Source organism: Festucalex cinctus, chromosome 3, assembly GCF_051991245.1.
Source record: "Festucalex cinctus isolate MCC-2025b chromosome 3, RoL_Fcin_1.0, whole genome shotgun sequence".
In the NCBI taxonomy this organism is placed as follows: domain Eukaryota; kingdom Metazoa; phylum Chordata; class Actinopteri; order Syngnathiformes; family Syngnathidae; genus Festucalex; species Festucalex cinctus.
Genome location: NC_135413.1, coordinates 29382839 through 29409570, shown reverse-complemented (window position 1 = coordinate 29409570; position 26732 = coordinate 29382839). Strand labels below are relative to the sequence as shown.

Below are 26732 nucleotides of genomic sequence, written 5' to 3'. Positions count from 1 at the left end.
GGCTGGGATAGGCTCCAGCACCCCCCAAGACCCTTGTGAAGAATAAGCGGTTAAGAAAATGGATGGATGGATATGTCTTCCTTTCATTTCCTGTCTGAGCAGGATGAGGTTGTTTGAATTGCAAAAAAAAAAAAAAAAAAAAAAAATGCTTAGGAAAGGTGCCTCAATTTTATGTGACTATAAAATAATCCTTCCCGACCACCACTCATGGATCAAAAGAGCACTTTTTGTAGTCCATCTTTGGAAAAATAATCATTTAAAATAATTTAGACTTAATCTTAGAAAAAGAAAAAGATACATGTTAAGGAAAAAGTTGCTATCTATGAATTGCTGGTGTTGTCTTTCTAGGACTTTTTGTGCTTTGACCACCACAATCACATTCAAAGAACTATTCTGGGTGATAAAAGATTGAATTAAGATGTTCCTCAATTGTTCATATGAAAGCAAAAAGGAAAATAAATGTGTGTGCTGCTATACAATTTGTCCCACGTTGGAACCTGAGCCATATAATTGCTGTCTTCCCGCCAAAGAAAGCATTTACATACTGTAGTTGAAGGTAAAAAAAAAAAGAAACACAATATGTGGCAAAACTGGTCATTCAGGTTTTCGCTCCCCGACGGAAAAGTTTCAGATGTTTAGGATTGAGGCGGCTGAAGAGGCCTATTGTCAGCCGGATCGGCAACAAGCGTTATAGTTCCACATGCCTGCATTTAGCACTACCGGCGGTGAAAGATGTTTGCATCGGGACGTTGCATTCTGTTTTGCTTTGTTTTTATGAACGCGCGAGTTGTAGTTGTGTTTGTTATATCTTCAGATCGGAATGAGGTGGCGCTTTCTAGAATATGCATAAGATATTTGCAACGTAAACGTACAGATCCGCGGGTATGCCCTATTAATGCAAGCGTCACAACATTGAAATCGAATGATTGTGAGGTGTATGTCAATCTAATCATCATTAAATATGCAAAGTAATCGACGACGATGTCCAGAAATGCAAAGAAATGTTTAATATTTCTATGATGGATTTTCTGTATTATTATTCACCTCCATACTGCCTGCTGTGACATTTGTGGAATTACTTAACATATAATTTGGACATCTGCGAGTGCAGTTTGTTTCATGTGTTCTGTCCAAATGTATAAACATAACCATATCGTGAAATGTTCGTGAAAACCCCCCCAAAAAACAAACTGATATAGGCAATAAATCGGAATTTGACACTCAAACCTGTTATTTAAATCCAGGTTTAGAGTTAAAATCCTATAAAGCAGTGTTGTTTTGTACGTTGGGTTATATTATTGGGTTCGAGCAGAAATTTGCTAACATTGGCGAGGAAATTATCCAGTGTTTTGAATGCTCAAAAGTTGTTAAAGTGTGTTATTTACCACTGTTACCAGTTTTACTCATATTTTGGAAGGTTAGTACTTGCTTTTTTTGGCCAGTATACTTACCAAGCTAACGCTATTGTTTTATCTTTCTATGCTAGCTGCTAACTGGCGAGCAGATGCTTGTCATTTATGAACAAAAGGTGGATTTTTTATTTTATTTTTTTACTTGGGTGTTACGTTTGTTGCATTATGCTGCTGATCTTTTTGTCAAATAATGTTAAAAATGTGACTTCATATGACTGTGCGCACTGATTGGACAATGTAGCCTACCATGCTAAGTTCCTGCGCTAGTTGCTAGCTAGCTGTCATATTCTTGTCACTGAACAAGACGTAGAGCGTTTGAAATGTTCGCGCTTCCATTCTCACTTTTGGATTATTTAATCTATGAATCAAATGTTTATGTTTATGGTATGCAAAATAAGACGCGGGCGTTATTGTTATGAGACATGAGTTGAAGTGGGATTTTTTCATAGCAAACAGCTGCCCGTCATTTTTAACTGGCTATTCTTTGCGTCCGCTAAGAGCCTCTTAAACCCACCCTGGCACGTTTCACCTTTTTGAGCGTCGTCTATACAACATGTTATGCCCTCTTAACGCGCACGTCCGTTCTTTGTTGTGCAATTTGTGACCTCTCTCAACAAGCGTTTGACCTTCATTGCAGCCCCCTCTGAGCCTTCCGTACTCTTAAAGTCCTTGTGGGACGGGGAATAGGATTGAGGCCCTCCAGCCAGACTTACTGTAAGCAGCTCTGGAGGAGATTGTCTGCGCTAATGAACACCCAAAAGGGTCACTGGATGCTCAATGTCAATTAGTTCCTGATTTGAAGGAAAATCTCTGCAAATGGTTTGAACTCGTTCCCATGCCTATGTTGTTCCATAGCATGGATGTACGCAATTTTATATTGCTGGAAAATACATTTTTAGTCGCCTTTACAAGGTGGAAGGGCCTATAACAGGTGGGTGTCAAACATACGGCCTACGGGCCAGAACTGGGTCCAATCTGGCCCATTAGGACCAAAAATGTTGCTAATTTTGTCCACTGCAGGGTGCACTGACAACCACTTACACGATATTCTGAAATTTTGCATTTACTGTGGATATGATGCAAAAATGTACTCATTTTCGGATTATGTTGCAATAAGATGGTAATTATTCGCACCAAAACAAAACAAAACAAAAAACAGGAAATATTTTTTAGTTGACCAGCCCACTTTAGGTCAATACAGTATTGGACTACTGGGTGGAATTTCAGGCTGAACCTAAAATGCTCTATTACTCTATAACATAAACGTCTCTAACGTTTGCACATGTCCAGCACTTCAATGTTTCAGTCCTTCAATTTGCCTGCCCAAAGCAGTTTTTGTCAAACTGATGAACAGAGTAACCGCTTCGGCATCCAATGCGCCGTGTGCAGTACGTCAAAGTAAAAACATGCTAACTTAGCATTAGCATTAGCATGTTAACTTAGCATTAGCATGCTAAGCTAGCATTAGCATGCTAATCAAGCATTATTATTACTCTAGCTCACTTCTGGGTCACTTCCTCCTGAACCAACCAAAACCAAAACAAAAGCTGAATTTATTAAAAAAAAAAAATCACCACAGTACAATTGAATCCCTTAGTAATGAAATGTATCACGATTGAAAGATATGTGTGAAAATTATGATGGAATGGATTATGTCATCTGTTAGCTGAGTGTAATTGATAAACTAAAAGTCAAAACAATAACAAAAAAAAAACAACAACAACTCAAACCTAATTAATTTCCGGTTTTGGGACCAGGGTGCTTGTTGTGTACTTCTTTTCAGATACACAAATTTTGTTCATAGTTTATTTCTCCTCTGCAATGTGCTTTCATCCACCATACTTCTGTTAAAAGTGTACTGTCCCACTGAAGCACTTATTCTGGTGTTTCGGTTTTCTACCATATCACATTAGCTTAGCGATTAGCATGGCTTCGCCATCTTCTCCTGTTCTTATTCTGCGTGTCACATGACTGTAACAATAATTCTTGTCAGAATTGGGCCTTATTTATTGCCATGGAAGTGAGGAATAGTGACTTTGAGGCTGGGAGGACAAAGTGTTTAGCCATGCAAGCTAGCCAGCCGGAGGAAGTTAGCTTAGCGCCTAGCATTCCCTCAGTAGTTCCCGAGCAGCTGCAAAATCAGACAGGATATGATTTAATGTATTGTCTGTTTCTTTTTCTTTTTTTTTTCTTTTTTTTAGCATTTTCAGTGTGTATTTTCTTTCTGATTGTCGTTATGCACGCGGTCTTGTTTACTTCTTACCTACTGAGCTAATTAAACAATAAATCAGGCTATTGAACAGTCGAAGATGGACATGGACTTACTTCTGTATCCACATAATGTGAGCTGTGCTTGTTTTGTTCCCATAACCTCCGATTTAATTTGAATGGAATTAATATCAACAGTGCATGGTCTCTGGTCTCATTAGCACGAGCACGCAAAGGTTAAAGCAGGGCAAACGCTGCTGGTGGACGAGAGTTGCTATTTGGGCCCTGTTTACACAACATAAGACAAAGGCAGATATCAGCTGGTGCCGCTTCTCTGTGGTTTGGTTTATGATGCGATCATGTGTCTCATAAACTCATCAAAGCGTTGCGCAACGGAAGACGCGCTGCTTTGACTGCTTTCGAGACAATATTTCAAGGGAACATTTGGTTCCTGAGTACTCATGATGACAGAAATTGGTGTCCAGCAGCTCAATCCCATTTATTTTATTTTTTTTAAGGTCATAAGAGTGTGAAATAAGTTTTATTTTGAAAATCAAATGGTTGCAGGGCTCCCATTAAAACATTTTAATAATGTTTATGCTGTTCTGCCAAAATAATCATTTTATGGTAAAGCCGATCTGTGGCACAAAAATGGTTGGCTCGGCAGGACTCGGCACTTTGCGGCGTCATGCTGGAAAAAATGTAACCAGAAACGCGCGCAGCTGTCATAGCAAATAGAAAGTTGCGCGTTCTTGCTGGACGGTCAGGCCGCGATTGTAACGGCTCGTTTGTGAGCGACTGCGCCGCCGCTCGCCCGCTGCCCTGTGCTGCCGCAGCACGGGGGCCGTCGAACCTTGGCGCGCAACAGCTGGCGCGAGCGAACGTTGGAGAGCCCCGCTGAAAATTCCCCCCCCCCTCTTGTGGCAGCGCAGCCTTGATGTGTTCATTGTGGCGGTCACGTTGACGCTATTTTTGTCTCTCTGGGGGGGGGGGGGGGGTAAAGGTGCATTGAGTTTAGACACGAGTGTGCTTCCTGACTATGGAAGCACAAAAGTGTCAAAATTCAATAAATAAAAAAGGCCTTTTGAAAGAACTATCCTTTTGATAAATAACAGACAATTATGTAATATGGCCATTAAATTTTAAAATGAGGTGTTAGTATTATTATGAAAAGTGTTATGCTATTCTTTAATATGTAACAAATATTTTAATTTGATTAAATCTTTCGTAATGATTATTTTAACAACGTCATACTTTAAAAAAAAAATAATGACATTTAATTTATTTTCAAGGTTTTATAAGACGTTGTTTTACGAAGTCAGTTTTTATTTCATAATGTCCCCATAATGGCGTTTTACAGCCGAATGACTTGGCCGTTTTCTTATCTTATAAAACCTTGAAAATAAATTCAATGTCATTATTTAAAAAAAAAAGTATGACGTTGTTAAAATAATCATTATGAAATATTTAATCAAAATAAAATATTTGTTAGATATTAAAGAATGGCATAACACTTTTCAGAATAATACTAACACCTCATTTTAAAATGTAATGGCCATATTACATAATTGTCTGGTATTTATCAAAAGGATAGTTATTTCAAAATGACCTTTTTATTTATTGAATTTTGACACTTTTGGGCTTCCATACCTGACGTCCATGAATTCCTAATCCATTTCACTGCACAACTATTCTTCTATTATTAACTCATTTGTTCCCAAAGCAAGCAACGTTCCACCGGCGTGTGTGTCAAGTTATGCGGTAGTTTTGTATGATTTTTTTTTTTTTTCCCAGTCTGGACGAAGTGCAGAGATATTTCAAAACAAGCGTGGGGTGGGGGGGGGCTCTGGAAATCAAGCGGCCTGGCGCGGAGTGGACGTGTTGCTCAAGGTCAATGTCACAAGCAAGCGGGCGACTGGCCCGACCGTTTTAACAGCCGGCAACGGCGAGGGCAAAATTCGACCGTTATTCCAACGTGCGGATTGCGTAACGCGCAGTCTGGACCGAGGTTCAATCTTACCTAGCGACTGTGTCATCTCTGTTTGACTAACGCATCAGCTTCTAATTTAAAGCGTGACCAATCGGTGGAGCCTATCAAAACTTTTTTTTTTTTTTTACCATCTTATCTTCTCCGCTGTTTATTGTGAACACTTCAAAAAGTGGACTACCATGACACTTTTTTTTTTTTTTTTTTTTTTTAAACCACAAAGTGTGCTATAAAAAGCAGCAGGTCATCGTAGACGTTTCAAGGTAACGCGATACCCTGACACGCTCGTTGGCGTGGTCGCACGGTCCGCTCGGCTTCTGTCTCTTATAGACGCGCTTGTTTCTTATTTCGACAGCGACCACGCTGTCAATGCAGGGGTCAGAGTCCCGCCAGGCTTTACGTAACGTAACTTGGAAGCGTCGAGACTTCGTCTTGAGTAACAGTAACACTCGCGAAAGGCCTCGTTGGCAAATGGAGTCGATTGATTTGCAGCTGTTTGGGGAAACAAAGCAGTTATGGTGCTTTGTAAGTACGTGTGCGATTGAATGCCGAGTCAGGCATGCAGTATTGATGAAACATTTCAACAATGGAAAACCAGAATGTTTATATTTTCTTGGAACCTATACGCTATTATTGACTGAAAAATTCCCCTATCGACTTGTTTTTTTGTGCTCAGGTCAAAGCTCGTATAAGAATAGCTCAACAGTGATTAGACAATGTGATTCCCTAGGTAGGTTGTAGATGTGAATCGTGATCATTTGAAAACGTAAATACTTGGAGACGGATATAGACAGCAATTAAGTGTTATATACAGGGGGAGTCAGCGTTTCCACGAGCCATTAATAACATTAAAATGAGTCACTATAACACAATTCAGAAATAATGAATGTGATTTAAAAAAAAAAAAAAGTTTATGGGGACTAGTTGTAATTTAAAAGAAAAATTTACTGTTCCTGTCATCAACGTCCAACATGAAGCACTAATGCCACCTAGTGGCAGGAAAATTACCTCAACACAAATCTATGACGATGTTTCCTACTAATTTTAACCGTAACCTGTAATTCATTAATTACTTACTCTAAAATTACTGCATCAATAAACTTAAAGATACAACCACATTTGTATTCGGTAACCATATTTATCCACTTTTATGTTAATTAACACGAGTATGAACAATTTGAACACAATATTTTATTGTGCATTGACATAGGAGTGTGACGATATATAGATATCGAGATAAATCGTAATACTTTGTCTCCCGATAGGTTACCGATACGTCTACGCAAGTATCGCAATATTTGTAGTTAATATACAGCCACTATAACGGCTCCATTGTTCATGACTTATTGAGCAATTACTTGGCGGGCCGCTAGGGGGAGCGCCTCATAAGAGTGGCGGGGAAATGGACGCACGTCTTCGGACGAAGAAGACTCATCAGCTTAGTTTAAAAAAAAAAAGAAAAATAATTATTATTATTTATAATTTTATATATATTTATATATTATGTATTTATATTATATTTATATTTTATTATATTATATTTTTTATTTGTTTTATTATTTATTGATATTTATTTTTTATTTGTTGTTGTTGTTGTTGTTGTTATTATTATATTATTGTTATTATTATTATTAGTGCTATTGTGGATTCATTACCTGAGCAATATATCGATAATCGCGGTATCGTCATATCGTGAGATAATCGATATCGTATCGTGAGGTAGCCAGCGGTTCCCACGCCTACATTTACAACAGATATAACATCCGTTTTAATTTACGCTTAATCCCAAGTTAACTAAGGAAATCGTGATTATTTACAATGAAAAATTGTCATCAATTGACGACCCTAATATATAATTACCGCTATTCGTGCAATTTTTTTTTTTGGCTCAGTCGTCTCCACGCTATTGTTTTGGTGGCAGCTCGGTGCTAAGCATTTTCAAATATCTTTCGGACCAATTATGTAACATTCGCTAACTGTGGAATCACCGATGAGCGGATGGATTGTCAGATTGAGACTGTCTGATCTAAAAATAGCATTCCCACTTGCCTTGCTGTTCTGCCGCTGACCCTCTGCTCGAATGTGAAAACCATAAAACAATGATTTAGCAGATTGCCATCGCGCCTCCCATCTGTCACAAACCGCCTCTTCAAGTCCAATGTCAATCACTCCCCCGACGCCTTGCCCTTTGCGCCCGTCGCCATGACGACAATAAGGAGTCGTATCCGCTCCGCCTGATAACGAACCGCTTCGGTGTTTACGCTGCGAAGCGCGATGGTCCGACAATGAGTGAGGTGAGGCGAAGGTGAGACCCTTCAACAAATTGTCGGGCGTCGCGTGCCGTGACGGCCCACGGCGGCGGTCCCGGAGAGAGCGACCCCCGCGTCAGGACTTGACTCCACAGGAACCGAGGATTAAATATTAACCCGTGAATGCGGACGAATCATCATACGAGCGCTTGGGAAAGGAAGAGAGGGATTGTCATTTTTTGTCGTTTTTGGTTGTAGGAAGGTAGGATATATATATATGTTTGGATTATGGTTTTATTTTAATGATGCTTATAGTTCAATGACTCATTTTGTTCAGGGGCCGAGGGCCACATTTGTTGCTGTGGTTTCCCATAGAGGGCCACCGTTAGAACTGGGAATGTGTAATATTAATCGTACTGTATGTAGAATGTGCGATCTTATTACAGATTTTAGGAAGAATTAAGTTTAAAAATTTTTGATAAATTAGATTAAAATTTTTTTCGGAATTAATCACAGTACTTCAATAGTTAACTCACGATTAATCGCAAATTTTATATCTGTTTTAAATTTACAATAAAAAATTTTTTTCCTAAGTTTCCATGCTCTTGTGAGCATAAAAGTGGAAACAAAGGTTAAACTATTGCTGCATCTATTAGTCATTCGTACAGTAATTTCATAATAATTCATAAAATTGAGTTAAAATTGAAAAGATGTCCTATACTGTAAAAAAAAAAAAAAAAAGTGTGATATTGATTTTGGTTGAGGCCATTTTCTGCCACTCGATGGCAGAAAATTACTTCAGTGCATTTTTCTTTTCATATTAACACTATCTAATCTTTAAAATGAAGTCATTTATGAAATTCTACACATTTTTAAAAATTGTACCCCACACGTATATTGATTATTATTACATTTATTTTATTTTATAATGTGACGGTCACGGTGATTAATCACACGCTAAAATATTAGTTGTGTTAAAGGAACTTAAAATTAACTTAAAATTAACGCACTAATTTTAACACCCCACTAAGAAAGGCGCACCTGTCATCAGAGTTTGGTCATGTGACATTCGCAAGACGAGCACCTAGGCACTGGTGACGCCATTTTCAGCCAACAGTAAGTGGCATTTCAAGACAAAATGGCCGCCTTCCGTGATTTAAAAATGGGTGCTTCATTCATATTCCACAAATGCAACATTAATCAGAATACTGTGTTTAGGCTAGTGGGGGGGGGGTGCAAAGAAAATATTCAAAAGATTGTTTTTTTTTTTTCGTTTGTTTTGTTTTTTTTAGGTTTTGTAACTTTTTTTTCCGTGTTTTTGGGGGACCTGGAATGGATGAATGACATTTGTGAGGTTTTTAAAAAGGGTAAGGTGCCTTGAGTTATGATTGGTTTGAGTTACAAGTCAAGGCACCCGTGTGGAGGAAGATAAAAATATTATATTATTGGAATCCAGTATTGGCTATACAGGTTTGTGTGTCTAAAAGACAGCAGTTGATTTGTGAATCGTTTTATTCCCCACGCCGGCTGTGAAAACTTACCCTCGCGTTGTTCCACGTCCATCCCCGGAGGGGGTGAAGAGTCAGAGGGCGTCTCTACAAACCGGGCTCGTCTTCTCAGCGGGTTTTTTTCCGCCTCAGCTGGAACTCGCGAACGAGCGAGTGCGTTAAGCGACTGACAGCATATCCGTTGGACTGTATGGATTATTTCTGGCACATTGTAAACTGCTTGTGGCGCAAACCTGTATGACTTTTACTCATCTAAACACCACTTATGGCCTGTTATGTTGTTTAATTCGCCCTTGTTGAACTTGAACGTATATTTATTTACAGGGCGTTTTAGGCTTTGTTGCTTGACTCCATCAAAATGAGAGTGCACTACTTGACACCAACCAGCAGAGGGCACTTGTGATCGCGCTCATCAAGTTGGCTAGCTAAAGAAGAAGTGGAGATGAGAACAAAGCCAGTTAGTTAGAAGTCGATGTAACGTTAGTGCCGGAAAGAGAAGTTGGGAACGTTCTGAAGGGAGAGTGACAACGCGACGAGGTTTGCTTGAGAACTTACAAGTGCTTGTGGTTAAAAAAAACAAAACAAAAATGTTGCTTCATGCTAAAATGTTCTGTGACCGTGTTAATTTTGTAGTGCTTAGAATGTATGACTTATTTCTTCGTTATCAAGTTAGATTTTGCTTACTTGGCCGTTTTGTCAACCTTACCTTTTGGCTTTGGAGTGACTAAATTCTACTTTACATATTTGCTGGCATCAGGCGGAAACCTCCAAAATAATCACTTTTCAAATCCGACATGAAACCATTTTCAATACGTTTGATTGGTCAATAATATGTTAAAAAACAAAAACAAAAAAACATCCACACTGACCAATCATATAGATTTTTGAACAATTTGAAACTTAACCGAATTGTGACTTATTGGAGGTTTCGATGGATGCTGGCGATGTGGTTAATTAAGCGCCTCTCATCATATTCCAAAATCGCGCACGCAGGTTCATTGAAGAATTGAAGGTGAGTGTGAATCATTTGTTTTTATCTACGTCCCCTGCGATTGATTGGTCAAGTCAGCTGTCATAGAATGCAGCTCCCCGGTGACCTTGAAGTGGTTTGGAACATTGATGAATGAATCAATGCAGTGGATGTGAAAAGAAACTGGCTTTTGTCCGGTTACGCACAAATGTCCATTCGGCAGCTGTAGCGCAAAGGCTTTCTGTTGCCATAGCAATAAGTTGTCTTTGAAGAGTTCTGCCTAAAGCCCTCTTTAATCCTTTCTCCTTTCATAATTTACTTAACCTTTATTTATCCAAAGAATGTATCCGAGTAACATAAAGCAAATACAAATATTGAACAGCAAATTGTGCATTGTGATATCTAACTACAGGTGCAGCAATCATGGACTTAAGAGCGTGTCAATCAAAAATAATGCAGACTTTTTCGTTAATGAAACTGGAGAGTGAGGGTGGTGGTACGCATGGTGAGCAAAGAGCGACGATTGGGTGGTCAGTTATGTGCACTACTCAACAAAAAGTTAATCGGACTTTTGGGTGAAATTTCAGGATGAAAGTAAAAATCACAGATTAGAGAGTCCTGAAATTACAAATTTGCCTCACAATATATCGAAATTCAATTACAGTTTCAATTATTACACTCCACAATTACAAAATCAACATAATCGTTAAAAAAGAAAAAAGAAAAAAAGATTAACACTAATATTTGAGTGGTTGAATATATATATATTTTTTAATAATTAATTTAATACATTTTGTGTCATCCAAAAGGAACTTGCATAATTATGGTGTTTCAAATATTTTTATTTGTCTTAATTTTTTTATTTGTTTTGTACGTTTAAACAACAAACGTTCTTGTTTTGCACATGCTGCACTCCAACTTACTTGCCAACATAAATAAATAAATAAATAAATAAATAAATAAATAAATAACGATATTATTATTATTATTAGTAGTAGTATTAGTAGTAGTAGTATAAATTCTGTTTGGTCCAAAAGGAACTTAGATAATTATAGTGTTTCTATTTTTTTTTTAATTGGTCTTAATATTTTTAAATGTTTAAAAACATATTCTTGTTTTGTACCAAAAAAATAATCCTGCACCGTGCACGAGCTCCACTCCAACTTCAAGTTTTTGCCAACATAAATAAATACATAAATATTGTTATAAATGTATGTTATTATAAATTCTGTTTGGTCCAAACGAACTTACGGAATTATAGTGTTTCTATTTTTTTTTTAAATTGGTCTTAATATTTTTAAATGCTTAAAAATGTTCTTTTTTTGTGCCCCAAAAAAAATAATTCCTTTGGATAATAATGATTTCAATCGCAATATTATCGCACCTTGAAGGCCCGTGTAGGCCGCCGTTCACAGTCTGCTGGTGTCACAGAAGGTCATGTCGGTTCATTGCTGTGAGGTCATGAGCTGACAAATGTATGTATGTTATTTAAATAGAAGGTCTTGTTTGCACTGGCCGTCTGTTGACATAACACCTCGCAGTCCATATCGTGACGAGCCGCGTCACATGTCTGCAACTCGGAACGAGCGCTTCGTTCTTGTGCGCGCCGCTTGCGCACTCGATTCATCACTTGTCGCCAGGCGGAAACTGGTTAATGTGTGCCGAAGTTGAGTGATTACACGAGGAGGAGGATTTTAAAGCGTTTCATCGAGCAATGATAGTAAGCAGTAGGGGTGTGAATCACGATTCACAGGTCACGATTCGATTCGATACCGATTAATCCTGATACGAATTTATAAGTCGATTGTTGCGATTTTTTTTCATTCAAATTTAGAAAATACTAATCAGTAAGCTTGTAGAGTGTAAGATTTATATGAAAATGTATTATTTATTTATCTGAAATTTCAGTCTTATAGAGGTTGTAATCTGTTTCATGTTTAAACAGCATTAAAATAAAATATTAAGGCTTAATGTTCCGTTCATATAACATTCTTCCATGCTTAAGGTGTGAATCATTTTAAAAAAAAAAAAAAAAAAAAAAAAAAAAAAAAAAAAAAAAAATCGATTTTGCCTATTATTGAATCGATTCGAGAATCGCGCGATGTAGTATCGCGATATATCGCCGAATCGATTTTTTTTTAACACCCCTAGTAAGCAGGTAGTGTTGTTGGAGTATTGTAGCGTGAGTCATTCAAAACTGCAAGTTGTCCATAGGTGTGAATGATTGTCTGATTGGCTGGCGACCAATCCAGGATGTCCCACAACTTTTTGACCAAAGTCAGCTGAGATATAGTTAGACGTGTTAAACGTAGTTCTGATTCTCTATTTGCCAAAATGTTTGTGAACCAAAGCAAGGTTTCCCATTCAAATGAATGGAAACAGATTTGATTTGTTCCAGTTCCAGAACAAAGTAATGTTCACCTTGTTTTTATTCGTGTTTAATTAAAAATAAATACAGTACAAATAAGAAAAAAGTGAAAACACACATTATTATGGAGAAATACATGGTGTGCCATATATATTGTCAATATATATATATATATATATATATATATATATATATATATATATATATATATATATATATATATATATATATATATATATATATGTATATATATATATATGTGTGTGTATATATATATATATATATATATATATATATATATATATAATTTTTTTTTTTTTTTTAAAGCTTTTGGGCAAATTTGTAAATTACAGTCAAACCTCGGTTTTCGAATGCTTCTTTTCTCGACCAAATTGGTTTTCGACCAGAAAATTCGAGAATTTTATGTCTCAGAACTCGCCCAAAAAAATCGGTTCTCAACCAAACTGGAAAAAAAACGAGCATACCTGAACGCGACTCACTCGGGAGCTAACTCGAATGCCCAGGATGTTTCCACCATAAACACATTTGTGTTCAAAGTTCGTTCGGAGCAGACCTGTTCATTGTTATTTACACAAATCTTTTTTTTTTTTTTTTTAGTTTTGCATCGTGTATTAGCCCCTAATCATGGGTTCAAAGAAAGCAAGTGCATTTTGTTTTTTGTTTTTTCATCATTTTAGATAGGATATCTTCTATTAAAATAAAACAGTGTCTATTTCTACCCTTTTCTATTTATGGTAAACGGTACATACAGTGCAGTTTATGGCGTAAAATAGTAAAAAAAAAATACTTAGAAAAAGTTTTTTTTAGACTTGGAACAGAATAAAATTATTTACATTAATAATGATGGGAAATTCTTTTGGGCTTTCGAACAATTTGCTTTTGGAACAGCCTTCTGGAGCAGATTATGTTCAAAAACCGAGGTTTGACTGTACTCACAAATAGTGGGTTATGGTATGTCCTTTTTTTTTTTATTTTTTTTTTTTTTTTTTTTTTTTTTTTTTTTTTTAAACACAAATGGTAATTCTAGTATTTTCTCTACCGGAGAACTCGAATGTCACCCGACAAATCTGTTACTCCGCTTTGCACTGAAGGTCGTATAACTGGCTGTGTCAATGGAATGCCGCTCATTCTTTTCAAACGAGATGCAAGGAGCGTTTTGAGTTTGCAAGCGCTTCGAGCACGCACGTCCTTTCCTCTGGCGGCAAAGACGAGTTGAGGTCAAACTCGAGGCGAGCGGTGTGCAAAAGTGCCGTCGGATCGCTTCGTAGACCCTCCCCCTTATTCTAGCACCTCCTCCCCGTCTTTGATGGACTTAACGAGGCCTGATGAAAAGGGGCTTACTGAAGATTGACCTAGTTAACATGCGGAGGTCTCAAGTTTTGTAATACCAGGTGGAAGGAAGGCCCCGCGTCACACGACCCTCCTCTCTCGCATCTGCTCGTGTCCAAGCCTGTCGATCCGGTTCGCTTCTCCCAGCCAGCCCAGTGACCTACATTCTTCATGCTGCACGTCTCTTTTAACGCTTTGGCTTCCTCTGTACTCTCTCGTGTCAGCATAATCTCAGTTGTCTATTTGACATCGGCATTTCCTTGGTTGTTTAATGGCCGGTTTTCACCATGACGTAAGACATACTTCAGGGTACCTCATTCATAGTCCGAGTATTTCAAGTGTCTGTCAAAAAGTCGATGCTACGCGAGAGAAATTGCTTTGAAGCAAAACAAAGTGTCGCCATTCTTTTATTAGGGCCCGAGCAGCGACCGCTGCGAGGTCCCTATTGTTTTTCAAGGAATTCTTATTATTCTTCTTCTTTTTATTTGTTATTATTCTTTTCCGCAAACAATCACATTTTTGAGACACTAAACGTGAACGAAAACTCACCAAACTTTACACACACGTCAGGCCTGGCGAAAAATTTGATATTTTAAAGTCGCCATAGGTGATAACAGAAAAATGGCTCCATAGCGCCACCTACATAGGTTAAACAGATCCCTGGCCCGCTACGATTGTCCGACGGCTATGAAAATTGTGTGGCACCTGTAGCACATCCAGATGAACAAAAACCTCTTTGATGTGTGTACCCTAAAATAGACAGGAAGTGAGATATGAGTATTTAAATGTCCAATTTTGGCCAATTTTTGCACATTTACAGGGGTCATACTTTTGCCTGCTTCTCCTACACGGTTAATCCATTTGACTTCAAACTTGGGATGTACCATCTCAAGACCTGGGACAACACCATGGTAAAAAATCTAAAGTTTTCGACATACTATATGACGGCGGTGGGGCATCAAATTTAGAGTTTCAAAACTCTTACTAAACGTAGTATTGCCGGTTGTATGTTTAACCTAGAGCTACGAAAATTGGTACACATATGTAACAGACTATGAGCTACAAAAAAGTCTGTTGGTGCCATATGCTAAACCCAACAGGAAGTCCGCCAGAGGCGGGGCATCAAATTTTGAGTTTCAAAATTCTTACTTAATGAAGCATTCCCGGCTGTACGTTTCACCTAGAGTTACCAAAATTTAAAGACATATGTAACAGCCCTCAAGGTACAAAAAACTCTTTTTGAACCATATGCTAAACCTAACAGAAAGTCCACCATTTTGATTTACTTTGGAACGTGTTCCCATTTTTTGGCCATTTCATAGGGGTCCTATTTTAACGAACTCCTCTTACAGAGTTTATCCGATCATCTTCAAACTTGGTGTGATTCATCTTAAGATGTTGAAGATGAAAAGTTATTGAAAGCTTTTTATTTCGCTGCACGCTGTTGTCGTGGCATGCACTTGTTTGCAAAGGAAAAAAATTCTTCTTAATGAAGAATTCTCAGTTGTACGAAGCAGCTAGAGCTACGAAAATTTGTAGACATATGTAACAGCCCACGATGTACAAAAAAGTCTCTTGCTGCTTTGTGCTAAACCCAACAGGAAGTCCCGCAAGGGCCGGGCATCACTTGTTGAGCTAAAAAACTCCTCTTTAACAAAGCATTCCCGGTTGTACCTTTCACCTAGCGCTATGATAATTTGGAGGCATACATAAGAGCCCACGATGTACAAAAAAGTCTTTTAGAACCATATGCTAAGCCAAACAGGAAGTCCGGCATTTTGATTTACTTTGCTATTTGTAGCCATTTTTTGGGGGCCTTTTATAGGCCTCATATTTTCTACAAAACTTATCAGATTGTCTTCATTCTTTGGCATGTTTCATCTGAAGTATTGCCGGTTATACGTTTAATCTAGAGCTACGAAAATTGGTACACATATGTAACAGACTATGATCTACAAAAAAGCCTGTTGGTGCCATATGCTAAACCTAACAGGAAGTCCGCCAGAGGCAGGGCATCAAATTTTGCATTTCAAAATTTTTACTTAATGAAGCATTTCCGGCTGTACGTTTCACCTAGAGTGACCAAAATTTGAAGACATATGTAACAGCCCTCGAGGTACAAAAAACTCTTTTTGAACCATATGCTAAACCTAACAGGAAGTCTGCCATTTTGATTTACTTTGGAAAATGTTGCAATTTTTTTGGCCATTTCATAGGGGTCTTATTTTAACGAACTCCTCCTACAGAGTTTATCCGATCATCTTCAAACTTGGTGTGATTCATCTTAAGATGTTGACGATGAAAAGTTATTGAAAGCTTTTTATTTCGTCGCACGCTGTTGTCGTGGCATGCACTGTTGGCAAAGGAAAAAAAAATCCTTCTTAATGCAGCGTTCCCAGTTGGACGAAGCAGCTCGAGCTACAAAAATTTGTAGACATATGTACACATTTGTCCACATATATATATTTTCATATGCATGTAAAAAAATTATGTCAGGCTAAACTAAATGGTTGATTAGGCCCCACACATTTTCACCTTACCATACCCGGCCCTCTTTGCAAAAGGTTTGAACACTCCTGGCCTAAACCTAGGTGTATACTCAAACTATGCACGCACATAAAGCCTGGAACAAAATGTGTAATTTAGAGGGTTTTGTTTTGTTTTTTGTATTCCTTATATTTCATGTCATTATACTTGACACACTATTTTTACTACTCACTGAATCAGTTATAAGAACATTTAATTGATACAATCCAATCACATCCTAGAGAATTGAAAACACATTCAATCATGAGGTTGTTAAGACACATTTACTTCTGTAGCACTTAACCACAAACAAGTTGCGACATCCCCTGATCTAACCCTCCAACCGGGCAAGGAAAAACTTTCAGGGGTCATATTTTAACGAACCCCTCCTACAAAATTTATCCGACTGTCTTCAAACTTGGTGTGTTTCATCTTAAGATGTTTAAGATGCAAAGTAATCGAAAGTTTTTTATTTTGTAACACGCTGTTGCCATAGCAATGCATTGTTTGTCAAGTGCTGCTTTTTTTTTTTTATACACATGAAAACTCATGGAACTTTGCAAACACATCAGACTTGTCATGAACATGAATTTTCAGAGATTTATTGTGCAATTTGCAATAAATAGCGCCCTCTAGACCTTTTTATGAAGCATTTCCGATTGTATGATTATGCTAGACCTACAAAAAAGTATTATGTAGCCATTTGCCAAACCAAAGAGGAAGTCCGCTATTTTGATTTTATTTTGGGAATTATACATCATTTTTGGCCTTTTTCATTCAACTTTGCACAGACAAGGCATGGAAAAAACTAACATTTTAAATGGTCCTTGTTCCATGTAACAGTTGTCAAGTGCTGCTTTTTTTTTTTTTATACACATGAAAACTCATGAAACTTTGCAAACACATCAGACTTGTCATGAACATGAATTTTCAGAGATTTATTGTGCAATTTGCAATAAATAGCGCCCTCTAGACATTTTTATGAAGCATTTCCGATTGTATGATTATGCTAGACCTACAAAAAAGTATTATGTAGCCATTTGCCAAACTAAAGAGGAAGTCCGCTATTTTGATTTTATTTTGGGAATTATACATAATTTTTGGCCTTCTTCATTAAACTTTGCACAGACAAGGCATGGAAAAAACTAACATTTTAAATGGTCCTTGTTCCATGTAACAGTACCCCAACGTGCCAGTACCCTGACGTGCAAGTAACCCAACGTTGTGCTCAATAGCGCCCTCTATGCATTTTTATGGAGCATTTCCAATTGTATGATTCAAGCGATACACAACTAAAGATGACTTGACCTAGATTTGTGAAAACTGGGAGGCATACCTATTAGCTTAAGACCTACAAAAAGTATTCTGTAGCCGTATGCTAAACCTAAAAGGAAGTCCGCCATTTTGAATTTATTTTGGGAATTGCGCACCATATTTTGCGTTTTGATTAAACTTTGCACACACAAGGCTTGTCAAAAACATTTTAGATGGTCCTTGTCCTATTTGACAGTACCCCAACGTGCCAGTACCCCGACGTGCAAGTACCCCAACGTGGCACGCCTTTGCTGTAGCGATGCATTGTTTGCAAAGAATTTTTTTTTTTATATGATTCAGCTAGATGTGTGAATATTGGGAGGCATACCTATCAGCCGAATACCTCGACAAAGCATTCCATAGCAATGTGAACAAACACAAAAAGCATGGCAAAACATTTACAATTTAGACGGTTTCTTATGAAACAGTACCCTAACGTGCCAGTACCCCGACGTGCAAATACCCCAACGTGGCACGGGTTGCGAGGGCCCTTTATAGCTGCTCGCAGCTCTAGTTGGTTTTGAAATCCCTATTCTTGCCCCAATGTATTCAGTCAAGTCAATATACAGTATCAGTGTTTTGCAGGGATGTAACGATGAGCGCAATATCGCGATGTTAAAACTGCCACAATATCGTCGTCATCATGTTCACGATATTTAAATGCAACACATCTGTGGAAAAAGTCAGGTTGATTTCCATTTGTGCCGTTCTAGCACCCTTTGGTGGCTAGTATTTTAGTGCAATTTAATTTTCATTAGGGATGTTTTAGCCCTTCTATGTTTAAAATCTACACTAATTGTCAGATGAAGGGGAATGTAATATGCCTGTGAAGCAAGTGTGGAGGACCTCAATGTGCGCGTGCATTAGTAACATAACAGTAATAATAACATAATAATAATAACGTAAAATTGCTGTTATGTACAAGAGCACAATATTGTGTTTCTTTTTAGTATGAGCTTTTTTATTTATTTATTTTTTATTTTTTATTTATTTTTATTTATTTTTTTTACAAATTTTGGCCTTTTTTAAATATCACCAACCTCCCCACAATATCGTGATAATTATCGTATCGTGACCTTCATATCGTGATAATATCGTATTGGGACGTTTGGATATCGTTACATCCCTACTAGGGGTGTTAAAAAAAATCGATTCGGCGATATATCGCGATACTACATCGCGCGATTCTCGAATCGATTCAATAATCGGCAGAATCGATTTTTTTTTTTGATTTTTTTTTTTTTTTTTTTTTTTTTTTTTTTTTTTTTTTTTTTTTTTTTTTAGGATTCACACCTTGAGCATGGAAGAATGTTATATGAACGGCACATTAAGCCTTAATATTTTTATTTTAATGCTGTTCAAACAACCTCTATAAGACTGAAAATTTCAGATAAATAAATAATAAATTTTCATATAAATCTTACACTCTACAAGCTTACTGATTAGTATTTTCTAAACATGAATGAAAAAAAAATCGCAACAATCGACTTATAAATTCGTATCGGGATTAATCGGTATCGAATCGTGACCATTCGTATCGGGATTAATCGGTATCGAATCGAATCGTGACCTGTGAATCGTGATACGAATCGAATCGTCAGGTACTAGGCAATTCACACCCCTAATCCCTACTGTTTTGTTAGTTGTTAATGTGAGAGCTTATTGGTATTTTTTTTAAATTTTTTTTTAACCTTCCTTTAGATATTAAAAGTAGGGCTGGGTTTAAAAACATTGAATAATCAAAATCAAATCGAGTTTCCTTTTCAAGCCTATTGATTCATAAAACCATTAATCTATTATTTTATACATCTTTTCCCATAAATTAAGAAAATAAAATGATAAATAAATATGAAAATATAAATCCAAATCGAATCGATGGATGAATTAGAACCGATAACCAGCCTTCATTCGAAGCCACACTCCTACAATGGTAACGTGTACGACCATACGAGAAGACAGAATGTTGACCTTACCATATTTTGTTTCCCCATCAGTCCGAGGAGTGAGCTCGCCGGCCTACCCCCGCGCCTCCCCGCTCGCGACTTGACGCGATCATGGTCGATGTTGAGAGTCACTACCGCCCGCCTTCGCCCCTGGAAGACTCCATGCTGGGCAGCCCGCTGTGCGCCGATGACGACTTCATCGGCGGCATGGAGGAGCTCCACGACATCTCGCAGTCCATCGACAGCAGCACCCTCAGCTCCTACGACGCCCCCGAGTACCAATCGTCCAGCAACGGCTCGGAAGGCTCCGCCGTCTTTGGTGAGGAATGTTTTCATTTCGGGGTTCTTCTATAGAGCTATATATATATATATATATATTAGGGGTGTGAATTGCCTAGTACCTGACGATTCGATTCGTATCACGATTCACAGGTCACGATTCGATTCGATACCGATTAATCCCGATACGAATGGTCACGATTCGATACCGATTAATCCCGATACGAATTTATAAGTCGATTGTTGCGATTTTTTTCCATTCAAATTTAGAAAATACTATCAGTAAATTTGTACATGTACACTGTAAGATTTGTATGAATATATTTATCTAAAACTTGAGGCTTGTAACCGTGAGCCACTGTACACAAACAGTTTGCAATCTGTTTCACATTTGAACAGCATTAAAATAAAAATATTAAGGCTTAATGTGCCGTTCATATAACATTCTTCCATGCTCAAGGTGTGAATCCTAAAAAAAAAAAAAAAAAAAAAAAAATAAATAAATAAAAAAAAATAAAAAATAAAAAAAATCAAAAAAAAAAATCGATTCTGCCGATTATTGAATCGATTCGAGAATCGCGCGATGTAGTATCGCGATATATCGCCGAATCGATTTTTTTTAACACCCCTAATATATATATATATATATATATATATATATATATATATAAATATAAATGAACCGTATAATTCACGGTTCATTTCCCTTTATTTTAGCATAAGCTAAAGCTAGCTAATATAGCTAGCTTGCATAGCTAGCTTTAGCTTATGCTCATTTCCCTTCATTTTATCCTAAGATAAAGCTAGCTTGCATAGCTAGCTTTAGCTTGTGCTAAAATAAAAGGGAAATGAACAGTGAAAAAAGCTAGCTAGTATAGCTAGCTTTAAATGTGATGCTAGCTAGCGTAGCTAGCTTTAGCTATTAGGCCAGAACATTTGTGTAATCAATCTGTTATTGTTTATTGTAATACAGATTAAGAAAAAAATATATATAAAGTAGACCTTGGAAAACAAGAGAAATCTCACATTATTTTTAACGTGTTCTTCCTGAGTCGCCAGCCAATGGCAAAGCTATATCCATATTTACTGACTTCAGTTGTACAGTACACATACACACGGCAGTGTTATCCCCAAAATCCCTTCCTGCCGCTCGTGAACATTTTCAACATGCCAGAAACAAAGATTATCTCGCCGTATTGTCATTTTTGAGCATCTGAATGATCTCAGGGCGGACGTGGAGACAGTCACAATGAGTAGTCGTGCCGTATCGACGACGACTGCATTCCTTTCAAAGTGACAGTCTTTGCGTCTGTGTTTCACTCACTGATGGTTGAAAACCGATCTGTTAAGCGTGAACATGCTATTATACTATTTGGGTTCTCGGGTCATAATCAGGCTCTATTGTGGTGTACTTGCACACTCTAATTTCAAAGTGTTTCCTCCGCAGCTCAATGTGATCTCCATGCGATTTTTATTTTTTTTTGTAGTCCCTTAATCTCTAATTTGCTCCAACCGAATACGGACTTACAACGCCATATAACAAGGACGGCTGATGACGACTCAGCCTGTAAATCCTTGATTTTGAAAGTTTTTTTTCAGGCCATTTCCTTTTCGTTTATTTTGGACTTGATTTCCATGCGCCCCCTCGTTGTTCTCCACAAGTCGGGATCCGCTCCCCCACCGCATTCCACAGCCACCCCAAACCACCTCTCGGGAAACATCCACTGGGCTTCTGTTCCCTCCTGAATAGAGGATGAGGTAGACAGCTGGGGGGGAAGAAAAAAAAACGTACGCCGCCTCCAAATTATGCAACAAGCGAAGACGCTGCAACAAGGAAATGGTTTTGGAGGGAACATGCGAGCGAGGGTGGTAGACAGGAAACACTTGATCATGGAAAAGTCACACTTGTTTGCATTTTAGCACTAAATGTGTAACAGGCAAGGACTTTTTGGCTGCTGTATTGGCATCTCAAATCATGTGGGACCGGCTTTGTGCCAGTCCATTGGACTATTTCTGTACCCGCTTCCATCCACATGACTGAACAGACAAACTGCTGGCAGTCACATGAATGGAAAATAACCTTTTGTTACAGGCAGGTGATGAACTCTTAACACGGAACTAAAAATCAAATACAAGTCATTTAAATTGCGCACACATTAAACACGCTGCCTATTGATCACGCGTACATGGCAGCTTGCCAGTTGGCTGCTAGGGCAAAATGCTAACATTTCAGGCTACGCTTTTATGTGTTTATCTACAGTGTGACACCGGTCATAAAAATTTGTTCCATAACATCTGACAGAAATCAATCAATGTTGTAACACAAAACTTCAAAACAATACACATAAACGCTCTACATTTTGATTGTAACCGGATAGCACCGAGCAAGTTTACGGCTAGCCCAAGACGCTAACGTGGCCGTCCACATCTTCACTCCCATGCTCTTTTTCTCATCGAACATGACACAAAGATGGACTCTTTGTATGACACTAATCACAAAAAAGCTTCTCACTGAGCGAAAACCAAAAGTAGAAACCTGTCATAATAATAAACTATTCGGAAATATTTTTTAACTCAACTCCAGCTGTAAAAGTTTTGAACATCAAGCTAGCACTGTTTTTAAAAATCCATTGCGGTGGTGTGTAAAGGCAGTAGTGTTGATTTCGTCAACAAAAACTAAACAAAAATAAATTCGTTAACGCACGTTTTTCACCGGACTGAAACTAGACTAGACTGGACTGAAACCCTCATTAATGAACAATAACTGGAACTAAATCGTATACATTTGTGTCGACTAATGAAGACAAGACGAAAATGTCCAATAAAAACCGGACTAAAATAAAAAAGTAAGTTATAGTTATAACTTAACATTAATCCAACCGCTATAACTTTCCAACAATAATGTTAATGCGACCGCTAACTAATGCTAGCTACTGGCTATAGCTTACTAGCTCATAGCATGGAGACATAGTAACTGTGAGTCAAGTTGTTTTTCATCAAAAAGATGAGAAAAATTTGATGTAAAATGGTTTTTAGATACCTGCAATTGGCTGGCAACCAGTTCTGGGTGTACCCCGCCTACTGCTGTCTGGGATAGGCTCCAGCACCCCCCGCGACCCTTGTGGAGAGTAAGCAGTCCGAAAACGTTCAATATAATCTGCTGACGAAAAAAAATATATACAGGGGTAAAATGGTTGTCCTGACTAAAACTAGACTAACACGTTGACAGTTTTCATCGACTAAAACTAGACTAATTAAATGACTTTTTCTTAAAATAAAGACTAAAATAAAATGCTAGATTTATAGTCTACTAAAAACGGACTCAATAAAAATGGGATGAGGTTGACTTAACTGTGATAAAAATTGACAAGCTTGACTAAAATTGTACTAAAAAGAAGGACTAAATTTCAAAATGGCAGACAAAATTAAAACACTAGAAGGCAGAAATAATGAAAAAGAAATAACAAAAACGCTTCTGTAGACCTGGCTCATGACAAGCGTAATCACAGATTGTCCTCTCGTGCTTGGCAGACGCGCTGACGCCGGCGTCCAGCCCGTCGTCGTCGGTGGCTTACGGGGTGGCGGCGAGCCAGGAGGACTTCTCGCCTTCCCCTTCGTCCGCCTCGTCGTCGCTCAGCCTGGAGTGTCGAGTGTGCGCCGACCGCGCCTCGGGCTACCACTACGGCGTCCATGCCTGCGAGGGCTGCAAGGTGAGAAGACGACGACGACTGCGCGCTTTCAATTATTCAAACAAACGAGCGCTTCTCAACTCGAGTTTCATGTTTGTATAGATACACTTGTTTATCTATTGCTGTCGACAATGACCATACAGAATCTTGTTTTTTAACTCATTCGCTCCCAAAGACGTATTTATACGTTTTTTGTTGTTTGTTTTTTGTTTTTATTCTCGATCATACAGAAGGCTTTGATGCAGCCTTTAAACTGAGGAGAATGCTTAAAGCAATGGTAGTTATTACAAAACGGCCACCAGGTGGCAGCAGAGTATAAGAGACCAACCAGGGCAACAACCTCTTTTCCTCACAGTTTTCAACCTGTTTTCTAGGCTTGGTCACGTGACATTCACAAGCTGAGCTGTGATTGGTTACCTAAGCCCTTGTGATGTCATTTTCAGTCGACCGCAAGTTGCAAAATGTGTTTTTAAAAGGTACTAATTGTAAATGAAAAATAATGAAAATATAAAATTGATTATAGGCAAAATATTAATGTTTGGCTGTCAAAAAATGTCTAAATAAGTAAGGTATCCCTTTAAACTATAATTAATTAAATTATGTAAATAAACTAAATAAATTAATTGAATAAACTAACTTAATTATAACTAATTAAATTAACTAAATAAATTAATTAAATAATCTAAACGAAATTAAACTATAACTAATTAAATACATTTATTAAATAACTAAAACTAATGAAAAACTAACAGAACAACCCAGAAAGCAAATTAAAACTAACTCAATTTAAAAAAAAAAAAAAAAAACTCGCCAAACTATAATAACCCTGGTGCCTTTTTTCTTTCTTCAGTGTGTCTCGGAAAGGTGTCGTAGCAAATTTGGACGAAGTTCTCATGGGCGCGTGCCCGCGGGCGTGCGCGCGTGCTGGGGGAGCTGCTTGTGTCTTTGTAAAGTTGTCTGGAGCAGAATTCCAATTAGTTGACGGAAGTGTCTGGAACGCGTCAGGCCAAACGCTCCCAGCGGCCCAACACGCATCGCCCGTTGTGAATATATCACGAGCTCAGCAATCATTTTTGCGCTTGTCTAAACAATGACAAAACAAATAAATGAAATAATAAATGCTTCTTAAAAGATAATTACGACTTAACAGTCAAACAACAAATACTGTTTGTTTTACGTCTGTTCAAGTAAGGTAAGATGAGGCAAACGGTTTGGGATTTTGAGGTGGTCTACAATAGTAGTGTGGCGATATATCGATATCGCGATAAATCGTGATACTTTGTCTCCCGATAGATAATCAATATGCCTACGCAAGTATTGTGATATGTGTAGTTGATATACAGCCACTATAACCTCTCTATTGTTCATTACTTATTGAGCAATTACTTGGCGGGCCACTAGAGGGAGCGCCTCAACAGCGTGGCGCGGAAATGTACGGAAGTCTTCAGGCGAAGAAGACTCATAAGCTTACTTTTACTTGTTGAAGACATTTATTTATCTGTCAAGCAAGTGACTCCGTTTTGCATACATTTCTATAAAAAATTTGCATTATATCTTCAATTTTAAAATGTTAAAACATATTTTACATTTCGACTTTTTGAAGCACACAATGAGGATTATTAATATTGATTTAATATATTAAATACTAAACTTGTTCAGAAAAAGACATTTGTATTTGTTTAAAACAAATGCACCAAATTTGCACTAATTTCAGTGTTTGCTTGAGCTTTAAGGGTCTTAATTAATGATGAATGTGACGTGTCCACAAATCCATAACAAAATTAGAGGTATAATACACGCACGCACATTAAAAAGTGAGCATTATCGCAAATATCCTGTCTGCTTTTGTTAGTCACATAAAGAAATGCGGTGTTAAGTTTACGAGCGGTGTTCTAATTTCCTCGGCTTCCCGTGTTAATCCTGAAACTTTGATGTGGTGTTTAGTTTAATTGTCATCTTTGCATGTCCAAACACGATGCGGTCGTGGCGATAAACGGGTTTCACTTTATATTAGCATGTGTAACTGTAGGCTGGTTGAGAAGCCGTTTTTTTTTTTTTTTTTTTTTTTAAACGAAGAAATACCCAACGTAACCTGTTTCGGTGCCTTCCTCCAGGGGTTTTTCCGACGGACCATCCGCCTCAAGCTGGACTACGACAAGTGCGAGCGCCGCTGCAAGATCCAAAAGAAGAACCGCAATAAGTGCCAATACTGCCGCTTCCAGAAGTGCCTGTCCGTGGGCATGTCCCACAACGGTGAGCCCGAACAGGCAGAGCCGCTCCCTTCATTTTGTAAACACGCGCACGCATACTTAAAACGATACCGCAACTGTAGAACACAAACGGCGCCAAGTGTCTAATTGGCACTGATGCGCTTAAGAGTGCAAGTCGAGACACCTCGCCTCGCTGCTCTTGTCTGTTTCCTTTAACTTTTGTTTTCAGTATTGTTCACAGTGAATGAAATGGACCTTTTGAGACGCATTTAGCGTCAAAACAAATTGCGAATAGCAAGCTGTAATAATTAATTGATTATCAAATTAATTATTATACTATTTTAATAGTCTAGTAATCGTTTGAGAGCTTGATTGAGATTTTTGGAGACTGAAATTGAAGAAAGAGGTACAACAATTTTGTCATTACATTAGCTTGCGCCAACGCTAGCTAGCTAGCTAGCTAACATTGTTCTCGGTATAAACGCTATGAAAGTTGATAAAGGAAGGAGACCTTTTTATGGCATTTTGTTTCTTAAGCAAAATTCAGTCATTACTTTTGTACTTGAGTACATTTCAGAGTCACAGTACTCGTCAGTGTGTAAACACACACAGACGCATACGCGGCATGCCAACCATGTTCAAGGTCAACGTCCGCATTCGAGACACATTTAGAAGATGACGTCGGTGTGCGAGCGGTCAGCTCGTTCAATAAGGTCACC

General features: G+C 37.9%; 1 protein-coding gene across 3 annotated transcripts in view; it reads left to right on the top strand.

The window, feature by feature from the left end:
- pparab (peroxisome proliferator-activated receptor alpha b) overlaps positions 1 to 26732 on the top strand; it is a 42456-nt gene that overhangs the window by 3693 nt on the left and 12031 nt on the right. For 2 of the 3 annotated variants that reach the window (XM_077517428.1, XM_077517427.1), the window contains 3 exons: positions 19887 to 20154; positions 23646 to 23824; positions 25918 to 26056. In XM_077517428.1, coding sequence (XP_077373554.1) covers positions 19947 to 20154; positions 23646 to 23824; positions 25918 to 26056 — 526 coding nt within the window. In that variant the 5' untranslated portion in view covers positions 19887 to 19946. Of the gene's footprint in view, positions 1 to 9832; positions 9902 to 19886; positions 20155 to 23645; positions 23825 to 25917; positions 26057 to 26732 lie in introns of those variants that run through there. The other variant, XM_077517429.1, reaches the window with a different exon arrangement.